General features: G+C 35.6%; 1 protein-coding gene across 17 annotated transcripts in view; it reads left to right on the top strand.

Annotated features, from left to right (window-relative positions):
• The window catches only part of PARD3 (par-3 family cell polarity regulator), a 680,011-nt gene that overhangs the window by 396,987 nt on the left and 262,696 nt on the right, over positions 1–20,328 (top strand). For 16 of the 17 annotated variants that reach the window (XM_037835598.1, XM_037835600.1, XM_037835599.1 and 13 more), the window contains exons 6-7: positions 6,905–6,996; positions 9,195–9,278. In XM_037835598.1, coding sequence (XP_037691526.1) covers positions 6,905–6,996; positions 9,195–9,278 — 176 coding nt within the window. The remainder of the gene's footprint in view (positions 1–6,904; positions 6,997–9,194; positions 9,279–20,328) is intronic. The other variant, XM_037835606.1, reaches the window with a different exon arrangement.

Raw genomic sequence — 20,328 nt, 5'->3', positions numbered from 1 at the left:
TCATTAGCACACACACAAAAATAACAAGAATAATAATTAGAGTGAAAAAGAGCAATTAAAGTAAAAAAGGACACTGGGTGCCTTTGTCTGTTTGTTTGTTTGTTTCCTTCCCCTATTTTTCTACTCATCCATCCATAAACTAGACAAAGGGGAGTGTGGTCCTTATGGCTTTCCCAATCCCATTGTCACCCCTCATAAGCTACATTTTTATACAATTGTCTTCGAGATTCATGGGTTCTGGGTTGTAGTTTGATAGTTTCAGGTATCTACCACCAGCTACCCCAATTCTTTAGAACCTAAAAAGGGTTGTCTAAATTGTGCATAAGAGTGCCCACCAGAGTGACCTCTCGGCTCCTTTTGGAATCTCTCTGCCACTGAAGCTTATTTCATTTCCTTTCACATCCCCCTTTTGGTCAAGAAGATGTTCTCCATCCCACGATGCCGGGTCTGCATTCCTCCCTGGGAGTCATATTCCACGTTGCCAGGGAGATTCACTCCCCTGGGTGTCAGATCCCACGTAGTGGGGAGGGCAGTGATTTCACCTTTCAAGTTGGCTTAGGTAGAGAGAGAGGGCCACATCTGAGCAACAAAGAGGCATTCGGGAGGAGGCTCTTAGGCACAATTATAGGGAGGCCTAGCCTCTCCTTTGCAGCAACAGTCTTCCCAAGGGTAAATCCTGTGGTAGACGGCTCAACCCATCAAACCACCAGTCCCCTATGTCTGTGGTCATGTTAGCAACCATTGAGGTGGGGTAGGCCAATACCCCTGCATTCTCCACAGGCTCCTCAAGGGTGCTCTACATATTTTTTTCCTTGTTTTTTTAAACTTTTTTTTTTTTTTTTTAAATCAACTGTATGAAAAATAAAAAAATAAAAAAAAAATAAAAATAATAATTAAAAAAATACAATAAAAGAATATTTCAAAGAGACCATAAGAAGGGAGTAAGAAAAAGACAATTAACCTAAGATAACTACTTTACTTCCAACATGTTCCTACTCTATCCCAAGAAAGTTACCTAATATAGCAACATTTCTGTGAACTTGTTCCTACTATACCCATCAGAAATTAGCAGACCATAGTCATTCCTGGGCATTCCCAGAACGTTAAATTTACCCATGATAGCTTATCTGTTCTTCTTGGATTATTGTTCCCCCTTCCTTAATCGCTCTCTATTGCTAGTTCCCCTACATTCTACATTATAAACCATTTGTTTTACATTTTCAAAGCTCACATTAGTGGTAGCATATAATATTTCTCTTTTTTGTGCCTGGCTTATTTCGCTCAGCATTATGTCTTCAAGGTTCATCCATGTTGTCATATGTTTCATGCGATCGTTCCTTCTTACTGCTGTGTAGTATTCCATCGTGTGTATATACCACATTTTATTTATCCACTCATCTGTTGAAGGACATTTGGGTTGTTTCCATCTCTTGGCAATTGTGAATAATGCTGCTTTGAACATTGGCGTGCAGGTATCTGTTCGTGTCACTGCTTTCCGATCTTCTGGGTATATACCGAGAACTGCAATCGCTGGATCGAACGGTAACTCTATATCTAGTTTTCTAAGGAAGTGCCAGACTGACTTCCAGAGTGACTGAACCATTATACAGTCCCACCAACAATGAATAAGAATTCCAATTTCTCCACATTCCCTCCAGCATTTGTAGTTTCCTGTTTGTTTAATGGCAGCCATTCTAATTGGTGTGAGATGGTATCTCATTGTGGTCTTAATTTGCATCTCTCTAATAGCTAGTGAGCCTTCATATTATTAATATTTTGCAAGAGGGTCAGATTATTAATTTGTACCAGAAGCAAAGAACAAAGAGCTTCATCTAGCACTTATACCACCACTTGCCTTCTAGGCATATTTCTACTTTATCTAATACTCATCCTTCCCACCCAGGCTTATAAAATATTCAGTTTCTCTCATTCTTTTCCTTCTTTTGACCCCTCCATCTTTTTAAAAAATTTTGCTTAAATTGATATAATATGGGTTAAAGGGTTAAGAAAATACTTTCTCCCTTCTGCCTGAGAATTTCAACTTTGGTTAATTTTTGGCTCCCTTTCTCTGGAAACTTGATAAAGGTGACTTGTCAAGTATCTTTGTATGGTAAAAGTGGCCTCTGGTTGGTAGGTTGCATCTAGACTCAGAAGATTATAAATATCTGACAAGTAGCTATGTCTGTGAGGTTTTTCCAGGAGTTCCTGGCTTCTCTGGGGCATGGGGCTTTTAAGCCAGGGCAGTTCTTTGAACCGCTGGCTGTGAGTCTCTTTCCTTGTACCTGAGCTGCCATTTGGGGGACCCAAGAGAATAGCTTCTGGATGACGATGTGGGGGTGCTGTGAGGCCTATAGGGTGCTGCCCTGCAGGGTTTTCTGCCTGTATTCTTCCCGGAGAATCTTTTGGACTTGTGTGAGTCTGAATCTTTAGTTAGTCCTACAAAAGCTCCTCCACCCACCTCGTGAGTGCTTCAAATATATACTCAGAACAAAAATAAAAACACTAGAAAGGCTGATAATGAAAACTAGTCTCTGCTCCAGTCCCCCAGTCTCTCTCACCTGAGGCAACCAGTTTGAACTTGGGCAAATATTTGTTATGGTGTTTATTTCCATGTTTCTAAGGCATATATTTATGTTTCTCTTTCCTGATTACCAGTTACTGACATCTAACTTGCCATTATGGAAGATAAATATTTTTCCTTTTATACTACTTCCATTTCCCCTTTCCCCAACCTTTCAGTACTGTTACATCAAAAGTCTAAGTTAAGTAGCCAGTGCTTAATTGGCTGTATAAGAATTGCTCACTGCATAACTAAGTGTGTACCATGCTTAGCTCTCCCTCTTTTACACATTTTCTTTTGTTTTTCTTGGAGTTAATTACTTTGATTTTTAAAAATCTGCTTGTTCTTTCTGTATGTATTTTTAGTTTTTCCTTACATGCTCTATCAGGTCTGTCAAAATGTCTGTTACTTCCCAAATGTTCAAGATCACAACCATGATTGACTTCATTTTTCTCATGGAGACAGACTTTCTACAGCTTTCCATCCCCTTCTCCCATCTGAGCTGGCTGTCCTTTCACCCATATTCTGGGGCTTTCCTTCAGTGCCATCTAGTATTTGACTGAGTTTCCCATACCCTATGCCTTCCTCGTTTTTGAGCTTAACTTCCTCGTTTGCTGGAGCACATCCAAAAGTAGCCTTATGAGAAAGTTTCCTTGGGAAGTGAAGACCTTGCATGTCTGAAAATTTTCTTTTTCTTTTTCCCACTTTCACAATTGATTTTTTGTTTGGTTGAATTATACTGAAAATCCATTTTTCCTCAATATAGAACATAACATTATTTGGTAGAATTTAATGTTACTGTTAAGAAAGCATTGTTACAGAGCATTTGCTAATGATCTTCCTTGTTTCAGTTGTCAGCTAGTACTCATCCAACTGCTACCATCTCCCAATGTTTAGATTAAACTCTATTGTTGGGAGACAGTTTTCCATGGTTCTCTCACATTTCTGTACATCTTGAGAGTAGAAGCACTGACTGCCTTCATTTGGGACTATCTTTTCAAAGACGTGTGCAGCAACTAGCCTTGGAAGGTAGAATCATATCTCCTTCCAGGGTGCTGAGAGGCATGTTGAATAAAAGATTTGGGTTCTCCAAGCTCAAGATTCCTCTGTGTCTGCTGGCATCCCCTAGCCCTGTTCACATTCTCTTGTGAGAATTTTGACTGGAGGAACCAGTGCCACAAAGATGCTCCATTGGCTACTGCTATCACTCAGTCCTTTGCCTCTGACCCAGGAGTCTTGTATCTTCTGCAAGCATCCGTGAAACCATGGCACATTACCTTATGAGTTTTCATGGTAACGTGCCATGAGCTCCCTTATGTAGGGTGAAATCCTAGACTCTTCACTGTGCTTGACATCTACTTTCTCTTGAAAATTTCTTTAACCACTAACCCATAGTTCTTTCCTCCTCTGTGTCATTCACTTAAATGCATATAGCATTCAGTTGTTTACGTTTCTCTTAATTTGTTTTCTCATCCCAGAAACATTTTACAAAGATAGTACTTTGTAGACAGCAAAGCACAATACGTTTTAGTGTTATGCAAGTTTCTAAAATGAAGATAACACATTTTATATTTGAGTAGATAATGTTTTACATTTGTGTTGATAGACACAAAGTGTGAATGGATGATTATATTTTTATTTAAATGCTCCAAGTTTGTGTGTCATTACCCTAAAACATTTATTGAGTTGTGTTTTAGGTATTCTGATTATTGTATTCTGATTTCAGTAATAACAGCTGACACTTATTGGGTGGTTATTGTGTGTTAGGTAGCATGCATGTGACATGGATTATTTTACTTATTCTTCATAACATTCCTATGAGGAAGATGTTTTTATTTTCCCGGTTAGATAAAAGAGTTAGAAACTTGCAAGTGTTTTATATCTTGCCTTAGGCTGTAAAATTAGCAGAAGGTTGAGTTGGTATTCAAACTCAGGTCTGTTTAACATTCCAGCCTGAGCTCTTAACTACTACACTATGCAATAAAATGGAGAGAAGGGAAAGAAAAAAAAAAAGTGTATTAACTCACCCAAAAAATTTTTAACATTGTCTAGTTCAGTAGTGAAGTCCTCAAATACTGATTTGAAAGATATAATATCTGAGCGTTGTTTACTATGGTTATAAGGAATTTAGTGTTTAACTCTTGCTAAATGCAGCTATGTTCGATTGAACAGCTTAAAAAGAAAGGACCAGATGAGAGAATGAAGCAGTAAAGGAGCTGATATTTACACATCCCAAAGTTGGGGAATTCTGAGTGGTGGTTCCCACAGCAACTGCAGTTCAGCCTCAGGGTAGGGAACATGGCAGTGCAAACTGAACACCATATGCAGCGACATGAAATAATATTCTACGTGCTCTTGGGGGCTGATAATGGCCACCATAGGAACAATGAATGTGTAAATTATCAGTTACTGTTTTATCACTGTGGTTTGGGGCATTTCATTTACGTGGCTGTTCCATAGTGCAGCAAAGGTGTTTCAACTGGTTATACATCTTGGTGGCATTTCAGTGGTGCTTGCATTAGTAATGAAGCCTGAAACAAAGTGTCTTTCACTTGTAAGATTATTTTTATGTTTTACATCTGGTTTATAAACATCATGTTAGCTCTCCTTACCCCCCTCCTCAATGGAAAAGCTTCATTTGGGGAGTTCTTGTTTATATTCAAGATGCAGTTCTTAGGCAGGTTCAAGATGCTGGTTAACCCTTGAAATGTGTTATGTGTGATGCTTAAAAGAGATAGATGACTGAGAAGTGCAAATTAGAGCCTCTCAAAATACAGGATCATCAGTCTTCAGGTAGCCTGGCTTCATGCAGTGCACTGTCATCCAGGGCACACAGCATATCTACAAGTCACAGTTTCTTACCTTGCTTTCAGCTTCTTATTTTTGGTATATTCTCAGAGGAAACATCAGCCGGGCATTACCAACTGTCCTGCTTTGACTTAGTATTTCTTCAATGATTTAATATATATCTGACACTGTGTCTTGAAACTATAACCCTTGCTTATCATTTTATTGATTGATGTCTCTGTTGATGGCATATAAATTTCTACCAGGACTTTCTCACCAACATATTTAAAAATAGAAAATTTTTCTTCAGCAGTGTATTCTCTTTTCTACTATAGGTGGTTTAATGAGCTTACATATAAGATCACTTTATCACATTTATATAGTAAAAATGATAAAGCTGACAAATTATATGTATGCACAAATTACATGCATAAACTTCCAAGAAATACGTTAAATAAATTTTGCATGGTTGTATTTGAAAACTTATTACCCCAGAGATTCCTTGGAATGATTTTGCTTTAATTAGCAGAATATTTACAGACTAGCTACCAGGTGCCAGACATTTTAGCTCCAAGGTGAAGAACACATGGGCCTCCTGCTTTCTTTTAAAAATATTTTAATTTGGTTAATAAGATCATTGATATCAGTCATTCATGTTGTTATTGTTATTCAGGTGATCTTGAAAAGACAAACTAAGTATTAATGAACTCCTTAATGAAAAGACAGTGGCAAAAATAATAAAGTCATATCTTTGGATGACATTTCATTTTTTATTAATCACCACATTTAGTCTACATAATATTTAGTCTACAGAATATTGGCTTAGTAAAGGAGGAATACAAGAGTGGAGGTTACTAATGCAGCTGCTTGTGACTTTTCCTATGCTTGGTGCTTCATTAAGAGAAGTAAACAGAATTGGTTCCTTATGGCTGAGATCGTAGTGCTTTTACGGATACCTCTAAATAATCAGACAGTTGGCTTAGGGTAACTTTATTGAACCTTCCTAGGAGGAAGGATTTTTAGAACGGTATCCATTACATGCTCATTTTGACAAGCCATGTTAGTAGGAACCGAAGCACTTACAAATATGACTTTGAAGATGTTGGTGGTAATTAAGATTTATAATGGCCTCAACTGTTTTGATGCAAAGTGATGTCAGTAATTTATTTGTACATGTACCCCCAATTTTATGTATTCTTATTCATGTTTTATAACCTTATGGAAATATAGAATTACTTTCTCAAACATACAACAAAAAAGAATGATGAGGTAAGAAAATTAAAGTAAATTGAAGTTCTAATGTTATCTTTCCTTATCCCAATGGTTTCTTGTTCTCCTCCTGGGATTTACTAACTCAGAAGACTGTTGCTTGAAAATACAGCTTTTCACACATGCATACCCATCTTCTTGTTATCAAAGGTTGTCCTCTCCAGGGGGAAAGACCTCGTCAACATTATCGTAGTGTTTGTTAGACTCCAGTTTTATCCAGTTTCCTTTCACATGACAGAAATAAACTTAACACAGAATGTACTTTTCTTTGTGGTGTGCTCTCCCTAGGATGAGGATGGCGCAGAAGAAGACAACAGCCGTGTTGAACCAGTTGGACATGCTGACACTGGGTTGGAGAATATACCCAACTTTTCTCTGGAGTAAGTTCCTGATGGCTTTAACTAATTTTGTGAAATACATGTAGCATCATTGATAGCAGCAAGTATCCCAGAAGCATATGGCATGTGGAATGTTTGTGTTTAGTTAAAGACATGCCTTGCATTAGTTTGTTTTTCCAAAGAGCATCTTTCATCTATTGAGCTAATTATGTAATATAAGAAGTATAGCATGGGAATTTACATGCACCTGTCCTGTGTTACAGGCTTCTAACAAATACTATTAGATTATAATATAAAATAGTATTTGGTTTAAAATGTTTGTCATGGTAATAGCACTGTGAACACTGTAACTGTTTTCAGATTGCTTTGTGTGTTGTCAATATTTTGGTCATTTGTTTGTTCCTCAACTTTACTAAATTAAAAATAAATTTTAGACATGCTTCACTCGAAAAACTAGTTGGACCATGTATGCTGTAGTCATATTTTAGTGTATAGTTTATTTATTTATTTGAAGAAATAGAACCTCTCAAGGTAGTTTATGAAAAATTAGAGGTATAGGTTAGGGACCTTGAACTCTTAAGGATATAAGGGCAAGGAAAAAAATTCCTATTTTATCATAACACTCCAATTATCTTAAATACTGGCGTGTTTAAATGGAAGATGTTCTTGGGACTTCTTCCCTTGCTATTTTAGAAGTATAGGGCTCTTTTTTTTTTCTTTGACTTTGTGTGAAGTTCTTCTTCCAAGAGAGTGCTCTAAGAACTTTCTCAGTGAGATTACACGTCTTAGAATCAGATTATATTTGGATATACAGCAACAATCACTCTCTGAGTATTTACATTTAAGAAATACTAGCCACCTCAAAGTTCCTTTTAGAAACAATGTGGAATAAAATAAATTTATTGAAGTTCTTAGACTATTCTTAGTTGACAGACCAATAATTAAATAGCTTTTCAAGTGGTATGAAGAAATTCTATGAAAAAATAAAAAATGAAGCACACATTTAAGTAGCGTTGCATTATTAAGTATTTTGCCAGGATGGCAAAAATTTTTATTTTGTCCTAATTAGTTTATATGATTAAATCTACATATGTATTTTCAATTTTATTTCATATACTTATCTTTATTTATATTTAGCTTCTGTATTATATAAGCAGGACATCCACAGTACATGGGATAACCAAGTTTTCTCTTTTTAAAAGAAATACAATCGAAGAAATTTTCCATTATAAAAATAAAAACTATTATATAAGTAGAAATTTTGTTGTGATCTTGGTTAAATCCATTGGTTATCATTTATACTTATCCGTGTTCCTCCAACTAGATATTTAATTGAAATACTCTGAAGTATTTCTTGTTAGGTAGATACTGCTTGTCAATCTACAAAGAAAGCAAAATCCCATTCAAATGGTTTGGATGATTTGCATTTTTCAGATTACACCAACTTTCACTGAACTCAAGTTTATTATTTTAACAGTAAAGATTAATGAAAGCGACTTGACAGTGTTAAGGGACAATATTGTGTCCCTTGCACAAAATACCTTAGTTATGTAATAGAAGTAGCTATGACTTGGAAGTTCAATTATAAACATTTTTATGAAAATTGTTTGATTTTCAGTAGATTTCCTTTGGTTTTGAGAGAGGAGTTTCATAACCAGCACTTGATGCTCTTACAGTAGTGTAGCTTTCATGTAGTGGACAGTAGAGACGTCAACTCTGGACTGTCACCTATAGGGGTGGAAACTTTGACCTTTCTGGATTATTGGAAGGATCAAATAATGTGACATACATAAGAGCACCTGAGAAAGAAAATAAAGTGCTCTGTAGCCACAACATCCTGATTCAGTTAATCTTGAGAGTCCTTGTAAGATTTTGGGAATGGAAAATTTTCAGTGGAAGTCTATAGATTTGACTTGCAAAATAAGTACTTCTTTTACACGGAAGAGTAAGGTCCAAGAGAAATGGTTTTATGTCCTTTTCAATGTAGTTATTTGTGATGATTGCTCTCCCTCCATGCCATCAGACTAGTGTTCAGGTATGTAGTGTTTGCTGCCTTCATCACCACGCTTATACTCCAGAATATGTATGTACATGCGTGTGTGCTTGGTGGGATTTTCGTTTTGTTCTCGTTAGTTGTTTATTGTGTGTCTGTGTTGTTGTGGTTTTTTGTTTGGTTTGGTTTTGGTTTTGGTTTGTTTACAGTACATGTTCATGCTCCTTCATTCATCATTGTCTCACAGTGATATGGTAAAGCTCGTACAAGTCCCCAACGATGGAGGGCCTCTGGGAATCCATGTAGTGCCTTTCAGTGCTCGAGGCGGCAGGTAACGTATCTTGGAGGTTTTTAATTGAATCATACCATGGAGTGTTTTATCTTCATTTATGCTCACATATAGAGTGGTGTTGGTTTAGCATGTGCTTAATAGAAAGCATTTTCATTTGGGGGCAACTGCTGCTTCATTCACATGTGTGCATCATAATCATGGAAAGCACTTAGGCTGATGAGGAGAGGTTTGCAGGAACAGTGAGTAACCATGCATTCTGATTATCCTAATACGTTCATTGTTCCTCACATCCGTGCAAACATTTTACTTTGCTGTAAAGTGATGGGAGACTTTAAAGTCAGAACTCCAGCTGCGTTTGAAAACTTAAGGGGTGCTTGAAGCAATCTTTGGAAAAATTTATTGAATAAAAATTGTTTGGTTAACTTATGTAATGATTCTTTTTAACTTCATCTTTATGTTTATTTAGTTCTTCGCTTTTATAAGATTGTTTATGTTTCCAGTTAGGCAAGCTATTGGTTTATCCCCTGCCATGTGATTTGTGCCCATTCCCTGCAATCTCTACACACTCTAACATTAATTTTTGCAGTTTAATAATGCTGCTGACTTCATTACTTTACAAAACATATGTCCCTACAGAATTCCAATGAAACATGAATTTCCTTGTTTCTAGTGCTTTTTTTCCGTGAAAGAACTATTGTATTTTTTGTTTTAATATATTCAAGTACTGTGTATTGATTCACAACTAATGGTTAGTGAGCCATGGTGATTGACAACAAGCTCAGTGTAAAGGCATTCTTCTCTAGGGCCTCAACTCCCTGCCCCCCCATTTCATTTGTTGAAGTTTTAATCTCCTTTTCTCTTATTTACTCCTATCTAATGATTCCCTGGTAAACATATTTATGAAATATGTGGTTTCCTAACTTTGAATTTTTTTCTTTTATTACTACCTTGTGTCTAGTTTCCCAGTTGCTAAAACAAACATCATAGAGTGGGTTGGCTTTAACAACAGGACTTTATTAGCTCACAATTTTGAGACTTGGGAAAAGTTCTGTACGGAGACATTGGCAAAGCCATGCCTTGTCCCCAGAGACTGTGGTGCCCTGGTGCTGTGTGCGGTGATCCTTGGGTCTTTGGCTCTTCTATCATGTGGCAATGCTCATGGTGATGTTTTCTCCTTTCACTACTGGGTTCTGGGTCCTTTTAGCTTCTTGCTTCTCCATGTGACTTTGTCTTCTTAAAGACTCCTGTAGTAGCATTAAAGCCCAACCTCATTCTCTTGGCCACACCTTAACTAAAACTAACATCTTCCAAAAGTCCTATTTACAGTGGGTTCACACCCACAGGAATGGATTAAGATAAAGGACATAATTCAACCTACCACACCTTGTTCTCCACCTTTTCATTTTAACTTCCTTTCTCTGTGGAAGAGAACAAGGGAAGCTGGAAAGTAGCCTTAGACCAGTGACTGAGTACTTAGAACATAGTTGAAATTCTCATCAAGGTATTAAAAGCATCTATTATATTGTAAAAGACATGTATAATATCAATTACAGGTGTGTAATTTGTCTTTTTTATTTTTATAAATAAGTATTTGAACAGTTGTACCACCTTTCTTGTGTTTGTTAGTAACTATGGTGAGTCCAGATTTCATCTCTTTTGTAAAACACATGTTTTATGTAATGTCCTGGAGCTGAAACTTTTGATTTATTTAGAATTCTGCTGGAGTGTGAGGATTGAATGTTTGTGCTGCATAGCAAGATGTGAAGTTCAGCTTGAATTTTGGGTGGTGTTATATTCACAGAGTTGTGGCTGCTTTCACTTTTTTCTCTCTTTTCTTTTTTTAATTTTTAAATTCCGGAGAAGCATTAAAATTTCTTCAAGTAACTTTCACTTAAACAGAAGTTAGTCATTTTCAAAATGTCTATTGCCTTTATTTCCTTTAAAAATATAATTTTAAATGATATCAAAGTTTTTTTTTTTCATTCCTTTGAGTAGAATAAATGATAAGAAGGTACATGGGTTATAGCTTCCCAATCTTGATGTGTCTTTATCTGCTTGTGAAACATGAATCTCCACAAATGAGATTTAATTGTGTAGGCACCAGCTTTGAACTAGTATTTCTATTACAGACATTATTTTCTGTCCTTTGTTACATCTTTCCTACCTCAGTGTGAAAAGGATATTTGGATAAAATAAATAGATGAAGAGCCTAAAGCAAAAGGAGAACAAGGTAGAAAAATAAATATATTAGAAAGATTAATTCAAAAGAAGGCATTTTAGAAAATCCCCCACAATTGCTGGTTACCATGCTTTTAGTTCTGATGCACAGAACTTATTCGAGAAAACAAATATCCTTCTGCAAAACTAGGAGTTGTTCTGTAGCTGTTATTTTTACTCCTTGTTAATTTGGCACTGAATGAGGAAAATCTTGTGCATCTTTCCTACCCAAGGAGCAAAAAGGTTTAAGAAATTCACATTCTATATTAACCCTTTTAGTCACCATTGACTTTCATATTGGGAAACAGAACAGAAATATTTTATTTTTATCCCACATCTGTGTAGGAGCTTCAAGGGTCTTCATGGGCTGAGTAGTAGTGGCTGTGCAGGGTTAGGTTAATAAAATTTCTGCAGCGTTAGGTTGATTATGGGAAAGAAAAAGTATGTGGGCTGCTCGGTGTCACAGATGCCAAGCTTTAGAAGCCTGGAGACACCCATCTCCCAAGAGTCATCAGGGACATGCTTAGAAGGAGATTCTTCTCATTCAGTAAGAAAACCTTCCTAGGTATTTGCTGCATGATAATTCCTGTGTTAGGTGCGAGGGAACAAAGATGACAGGACACGCCCTTTCTCCCAGGATTTACAGTCTAGATGGCGTGATGACTGAGAAATCATACAATTACTTTTATGTGATAAAGGTTGATATAGTTATATAATAGATGCTCTGTGAGCTGTGTGCAGGAAGAATTGTCTGAAGTAGGTAGCTGAAGCTGGCTTGTTGGGGAAGGTGATTTTAATTGTGATGACAGCTTATAAAGGGTCATCAAGTCCATGGAGGATCCAGGGGCAAATTAAGCTATGCAGTATAGCAGAAAGGAAAAAATTATGTGGAACCTGTGAAGAAATTTCACATACATCTGATGGGAATACAAGAATACATATTCATGGTATGTAAGTTAAAATTTCCAAGAAAAGCTTCCCTTTAGAAAGTTCCAATCATAGTTGGGTATTATTAAATCCTGCTTTTGGAGATATAACCAATTGAATAACTTATTGAATACTTATTTTTATAAAATTCACTACTATATGTGAATATGCTTTCTGATTTAGATGTTCAAAGTCAAAAGAGTCTAAGGAACAGTGCAAAATTATATATTGCAAAGAGAAGAAACAATGATATCAAATGTAATTCAGGAAAATAGTCATTTAAACATGGGCAGTGACTGTTAGAGATATTTTTAAAATAGGTAATCATTGTGGCCTGATGTATAATGAAGTTGATCTAAATAAGGAGCCTGCTGAACCCACTTAAAAAAGCTGTTTTCCAAGTAGGTTAGAATGTTTTTCCTTGATCATTGACAGTTAGCACGTGGCTCATCTTCCAACTGCTGCCCGAATGAACAACTCCTTATTCCCACAAATGAGACAATTGGATGCCATCTACTGTGATGCATAGAAAAAACAGTATTATCTTCCCCTTCGTGCTGTTTTTCTTTAGTCATCTTGTGTTTTATTAAAAATGAAGTTAAGTAATCCCCATCTGGAACTGCTTGTTCACACACCTTCATTACATTAAAATAAATTTTCACTTCACACATATCATTACATTTCTCCTCATTTAAATGTCAAACATGACCTCCTTTTTAAAAATCACAGATGCTACTTGTTTGAGGAAGGTTACATGAATTAATTGTGATTTCCTTTGGCACAAAAGCCATGTTTTTGTTTTCTTATATTCCTAGGACCAAATCCGTGGGTGTCAGTCAGTAAAGCTTACTCAGCAAAGGAGCACGTGAACCCATGACTATTCATGTTAGTTATGCTATTACCCTGCTAAAAATAAAACAGCAATGGCATATCGTGGCTTTTATAGTGCTCAATGACTTTTTTAAATGACATTGGAATAGGATTATGATGTAGTATTAAGGATTTGAAAAGCAAGATATAAAGTTGTATACTGGAATAGGGGGTTAGCCTTTGAAATAAGATTTTTTATTCTATTCTAAGGGAATTAACATCTAATTGAGAAATATGTATATAAAACAGTAATGCTGTGTGTAAAAAAAAATTCATGCACATGTGCCATAGGTATTTGGAGGAATTAGTGACTATTCAATGTTAGGATACTGTGGCAAACCTTCCAGGAAGCAATGGAACTTCTCTCTTCTTTGAAGGAAAATATAGGATTTAAGCTAAAGACCTTGTTTTGGAAAAGCATTCTTAACAGGAAGAGAAGATGTGAAAGGAAGGTGCTCCTTACCTGTTCATGGCTTGGTGGGAAATAATGAGTAAATTATTTGAATTAGAAAGTAAGATGGCACTGGAGAGGTTGTTCCAAAACAATTTAGGAAAGGCCTTTGATTCCAGGGGATGGAATTTGGACTTCAGCAGTAAATAGTGTGAGTTGTTGAAGGTTTTCAAGAAACTTATCTGTGCTATTTTAAAAATTACTATTACTCTTCTGCTTGGACTCCAGTCTAACTTATGGTAGATATTCTAAATCTTTTCCCATATGGAAACAATTATGGCTAAAATATATTATTCTTAATGAAGTGCAGTCTTTGCTTCTCTGCATCTTTTCTTGTTATGGACTTTACCATGTATATATATCCATTTTTATTCTTAAATGTGTGGCACTTAGAAGTCTCCAACTTTCACAGTACTTCATCTTATGCAAATAGTAATTGTGTGTTTGTGCTTGTTTATTTTATTAAGCAAGTATTGTTTAACCCTAGTTTGTACTAGACACCGTTCTTGATGCTGGGGATACCCTGAATCTGGGGTTGGCAAACTTTTTCTGTTAAGAGCCATATATTAAATATTTTAGACATTGTGGACTACTGAGTCTCTGTTGCCACTACTCAACTCTGCCATTGTAGCACAAAAATACCCATAGACAATATATAAACAAGTGTATGTGGCTGTGTTCCAGCAGAGCTTTACTTCCCAAAACAGGTGGCGGGCGACGTTTGGCTCATGGGCCATAGTTTGCCAACCCTTCCCTACAGAAATAAATAAAACTGCCTGCCACGTGGGTTTACATTCTAGGACTTTTCATGTCTAAAACTTCCTCGCGTCTATTTTCTATTGATATTATTTGGGGGGCAAGAGTCCACTATGCTTTCTTTTCCATTTACTGGAATTTCCATTTCTATTACTTCTCAACTTCTTTTCTACAGATGTACCCTCTTTTGATTTGTCTGATTAATTTTATCACAAATGACTTTTTTTGACCACTTAAGTTCAATTTAATATTCAGAGTATCAGATGAAGAGTTAACACCTTTGAAAAAACTTCAGTGTCTATGTTAAAGTTTCTCTTCATGACTTTTTCCTCTAGACTTATTTGCTTACTTACAATACTGTCCGTAAATTCAACTATTGAAAGCTGAGAAAAATTGCATACCTAAGAAAATATTTTATAATATTTAAGGCTTTTGAGTTGAAATAAAAGTGACCTTAAAGGAAAATATGTATTCTTGTGATTAGATATAAAAATTATTGAAATATAAAATGATTGACTATAAAAATGATTGTGAAATATAAATATAAATGCTTCCTAGATGCATCTGTTGAATAATTTCCCTCTCAAATAAAACAAATTTCCTCTGGCTGCAAGTGGACTTTGGAAAGACTCAAGAAATAATAATACGCATTAATCAGAGTATTGAGTAAAAATATGAGGTTGGCTCTCCTTCTACTAAGATTTACATGATTATCCTACTACTAGTTATAACTTTTAGCCCACTGTGTTAGTCAGGGTTCTCCAGACAAACAGAATTGAAGGGTGTGTGTGTGTTTGTACGTGTGTCTGTGTGTATGGAAATATGATGAGTTAAAGGAATTGAATCACGGGGCCATGGGGATTGGCAAGCTCGAATTCCACAGGGCAGGACACAAGTTGGGAATGCTGATGAAGGTTTTGATGAATTCCCCAGGAGAAGCTGGCTGGCCAAAGTGGAGACAGATATTCTTTCTGACTGCTAAAATCATCAGTTTTCCCATCAAGGTCTTCAACTGATTGGATAAAACTTCTCTCATTGCTAAAGATGATCTCCTTTGTTGATTGTATATGCAGTCAGTCATAGATGCAGTCAACTGACTAATCATTTAAATCCACAAAATACCCTCACAGTAATTATCAAGCCACTGTTTGCTTCACCAAACAACTGGGCACTGTAACCTAGCCAAGTTGACACCTAGACTCTGTCACTTTTTGCTCTATAAAACATCCAGAAGAAAAAATTCATTTTCTTTCTGGAATTTCTAGTTAGAAATTTTGTATTACCTCTGAGTCAGTTGATGATTGACTTGACCACATGTTAAGTCTTCATGTTATCAGTGGAGGGATTGTTAGGAATGGACTGATTTTTGAAGCCTCAGAGACCTTGGGTGGAGCCTGGCTCTGTCTTTTACTAAGTGTGACCTGGATAAATTAACTTCACTTAAGTTCATCTCCACATTTGAGAGATGGACACTCACATGATTTTCACTTGGTTTAAATAAGAAAATGCATGTATATTTTAGGAAGGTACTTGGCCATGGAAGCTAATAAGAATGCTCAAATGGAAATATATTTTATTTTTAGCTTATCTTCTTGTTACATGCCTTATGATTCCCTCCTGGGTTGCTTAATAATTCTGCTGTCCAGCTAGGTCCTGATTAGTCTACACAATAAGGAGGCATGGTCATTTTTGCTCTTATATCAAAATATAAGAATGTACTGATCTATCATAAATTTGAGAATCCCAGTACCTATTTGTTAGTTGCATGCATATGTGAATGACAATTTAGAGCCAATTGGAACTTCTTGGGACTAACCAGTTGTTAAGAAAAGATATAAGCTTGTATCTTTCAGTTCAGTATAGAGTTTTAGAAGTGAATGTCATGTTTAAAAGAATAAATATGCTGTTGGACTTTGACATTCAATTTTAATTTAATTACTTTAGGAAAAAATGCCGTTTACTTTTATTTACAGAATCCATAGTCTTTGGTCTGAGAGTTTTCAAAATGCATTCTCAGTTGCAAACTTGTTTGTTATAATAAAGGACAATTATAGATGCATTTGTTTTAGAGAGAAAAGTCGAATTTACGTTTAGATAAATCATGTTTCTTTAAATGTAATAGTATAGTGCCTGTCAATTCTAATCTCAAGGAATTCCCTAATTTCATTTAATTTTTTTGGTCTACATTTTCTCATCCCTTAAAGATTAAAAAAATTAAAATTAAGGTTTCATTTTTCCTTAGAATTCCTTTACTCTTTCTTCTATTGGCGTCCTCTATGGTGATAGCTGTGTTTCTGAAAGTTAAAGTGTAGGTGATTGTCCTGCCCCACTAATGCAGATTCAGTGAGGTGAGATGTTCCTGGTTGATGGGGTCCCATTCTGCTCATTCATACTCTGCCTTCACTCCATTTGTGGTGTTTATACTGTCAGCTTTTAGTAAGATGAATTATGATCATTTCCATACAGCTGGGTGGCAGTTGTGGGAGTTAACATTATCAAAGCAAAACTCAGAGTAACTCAGCCAATTTAGATGTCAATAAAACATTTGTTACTTATTTTCAGTTATATCATTGGTTGTAATTTATACTTAGAATTGAAAATGTTAGCATGTGTGACTGAGTTTGTTTTAATTAAGTGTATAATTAGGCTAATGAACCTTGTAAAAATGTAGTGGTGCAATTCTTAATATAATCTAAGCAGTTAAATTTCTAATTATGCATCCAAGATCATGTACAAAGATGCAGCATCCCAATGGCTTGTTTTCTGTGACTATATTCTTCTTTCTATTTTTTTGTAAACACTGTTCATAACTTTAAGAAGAGGCTTCAAAGAGACACACATTTATTTGTATAGTTTACATTTAATGACAAATGATGCAGAAGTGATATTTGCATACAGTGGACATAATATGCTTTTTCCAATCTTGGAAACAGTGGTAGAAGTGAAGTTAACTGATTAGTTTCACCTATCTAATCTAGACTCTGTCACTTTTTGCTCTATAAAACATCCAGAAGAAAAAAATCATTTTCTTTCTAGTTTGGGGATGTTTCAGATTCACCAGGAAAAAAAAAATGCATTTGCTTGAAAAGAATATGAGTCATGTAGGGTTTCCATTAGCTTATAAAGGAGTTGGTGGGGTTTTGTTTCACATAGCCCTAAACCCTATAATTATATCTCTATAAATTCCCAGCACCATTAATAAATCAAGCAAGTCTCTTTCCCCATTCCTGCCAGCACAGCCAGGCAAGAGCTCATGGATTCTGCTCCTGGACCATTTTTCAAAGCCAATCTCTCCCCACCTCCTCCTTTCCCTCTCCCCTTCCTTTTTATTTTTAGCAATGTGGTTTCTTCTTCCATGGAACATGGTTGCCCCTGATGAGGAAATGAAAAGCTCTCTTGTATAATGGCACACTGATACAGCCAAATGTTCTGACCTTCATTATCATCAGTGATTTTCTCTAATAAATGTGTTACAAAACCACAACATCATGGGCTCTAGATGCTTTATTACTTTACAATTTGAGCTAGAAGTTCAAATTCAAGTTGCTGGTTGAATTTGTTTTTAATTATAATATTTGAGATACCTTTAAATTGGAAAATCGGAGGTATAGAAATATCTGCTTGCACACACACATTTCTCAGGAAGATGAAAGTGCTGTTATTACTACTTTCCATTGATTTCCCCTCAGAGAGTACTTTTCATTCTCAGTCTAGCTGGTATGTTATCAGTTCAATTTTCTTGTGAAGTTTTTTGATAGTTCATTCCCATTCCTTTTGTAATCATTTTCACCTAGTGGAGCAAATGAGATAATTTTGCAGATTGTACCACTTTACTTTTAAATTAATCCATTCTTTTGGAGAGAATGATTCTAATAGTTTGGTCAAGTGCTTAGAAATCAGCAGGCTGCTAACTTCGCCTTAATTCAGTCTGTTTCCTTGATTCCCTGATCACTTGCAGTGTCACTCAGGGAAGCTCTTCCTGGTTCTCCCCACCCCCACACCCCTCATCAGTTCTCCAGTCTCTAGTGCCCAGAAAAAACCGCCTGAGATTTTGTGACTATTATAATAATGTTGGATGCTAAAGGCTCGGTGAATAAGCTTCCATTATATATCATGCAAATCTAATAGCATATTTATTTATGATTCATAACGTTTTTACTGTGAGTTAGAGTTACTGATGCACTTGGCCATATGTGAGGGCTTATCCAGAAAGACAGGCTACTCGATAAATGAAACATGTTATGCTTTTTTACTTTGATATTATTCCTGAATGATTGCAGCACAAAAAGATTTTAAAAAAGAAAAATTATTATCCCAATGAATATAAATCCATTGACCATTTCATTTGAAAACTGTTGCTGTTGCTGTAAACTTCAAGTACAGATTTATAAATACTGAAAGGACCTATCTGAGATAAATTTATAAATGTAAACAAATTAGCAGTGCTAATTAACTGCTAACTAATCTTTATTATACATAGTCTATATGTATGTCTCTGAAAATGTTCCATGAAGTATTTTACAATGCATGCAATTTCAGAGAACATAAAGACATAAAAATTAGTTAAAGTGCAAAAATGTTGTAAACATATTGAGAAATTGCTTATGATTTCACCGATAAAAAGCTGTTTACTTAATTGAAGTGACTCTTGGTAGGGCATAATTTTACTGCAGGGATGCACATACTTTAAAAAAGTGTTCTAGGTACGTGTGCTACCGCAGGTATAATTACTTCACGCTTACCTGTGGGTGACTGAGACATCTTTCCTGTCAAGCTGTCCTTTTACGTGGCTGCTTGTGAAGGTGAAATGCCCCAGTGTTTCTCCCAATTGTATCAATTTATCAACTGTGATTTGTTGTTTGAATTCTCCAATTAATTTTTTTCCCATTCAGCAGATTCCTACATATATCTTAATTTCTTTCATTCCTTTGATAGAATGCTTTGCTCAATTGCAGATAGAAACAAACTGAAGTAATTGAGAAGGCTAGGGCAATAGATTGTGGGGATGACACTTAAATAATAATTATCGGTGTGGCATATTATAGAATCTTATCCTTCTAAATATGGATTGAGACAGTTATGTTGCTCTTGCCTTTACTCTTCCTTTGGGCTAAGAAAATATTTACATTTACTTAGTTCTTATATATGGTAGTAAATAACTAAAACTTACTAACATAATATTCTTTTCATCAGTCACTAATATTTTTAGATTCCTACTCTAGTAGGTGCTAATTCTCAATTGTTAATATTACAAGACAATTTACTTACTACCTCCTATTATTTTTCATCCAAATTGGTGTACTCAACCCTAGTAAACATATTGTCTGTTTCCTATATTTAATAACCAACATTAGATCAAAGTTAATCAATGACTAGAAATATTCATGGCAGAAACAAGGTTATGCATTAGACTAACAAATGAAAACATTCCTTCAACTCAATACAGTCCAGTCGTATCTTTGGTATACATTGATAACATATGGTTAAAAAAAAAATTCTAGATCTAAAGACTATTTCACTTGTATTAATTGTGAAATAAGTTTATTAGAAAGATGAGACTTATTTGCCTCCACTAAACTCAATCATCCTTTTATGTAGTTGCCATTTATCAAGACTGCTACTGAGCTCAGTGCTTGATCATGTTTTACTGAATCCTGTCTTCTGCAGCTTACAGTGCTGCCATGGAGATTGGCATGTATTTAAGTAACTATAGCAGGAGAATGAGATATAAATGGCCATAAAGCAGATACAGTAATTACTGTAAGAGTTTAGAAGAGGGAAGCTATCTATTTGGTTTTTTTTTTCTACTGAAACACATGTATACATATATACACATATATAGGGTACTGCAAGTTGTTATTCTTTTGG

Source organism: Choloepus didactylus, chromosome 5, assembly GCF_015220235.1.
Source record: "Choloepus didactylus isolate mChoDid1 chromosome 5, mChoDid1.pri, whole genome shotgun sequence".
NCBI classification, from domain to species: Eukaryota; Metazoa; Chordata; class Mammalia; order Pilosa; family Megalonychidae; genus Choloepus; species Choloepus didactylus.
Note: the sequence above shows the minus strand (reverse complement) of the source record. Positions and strands in the feature narration are given on the sequence as shown.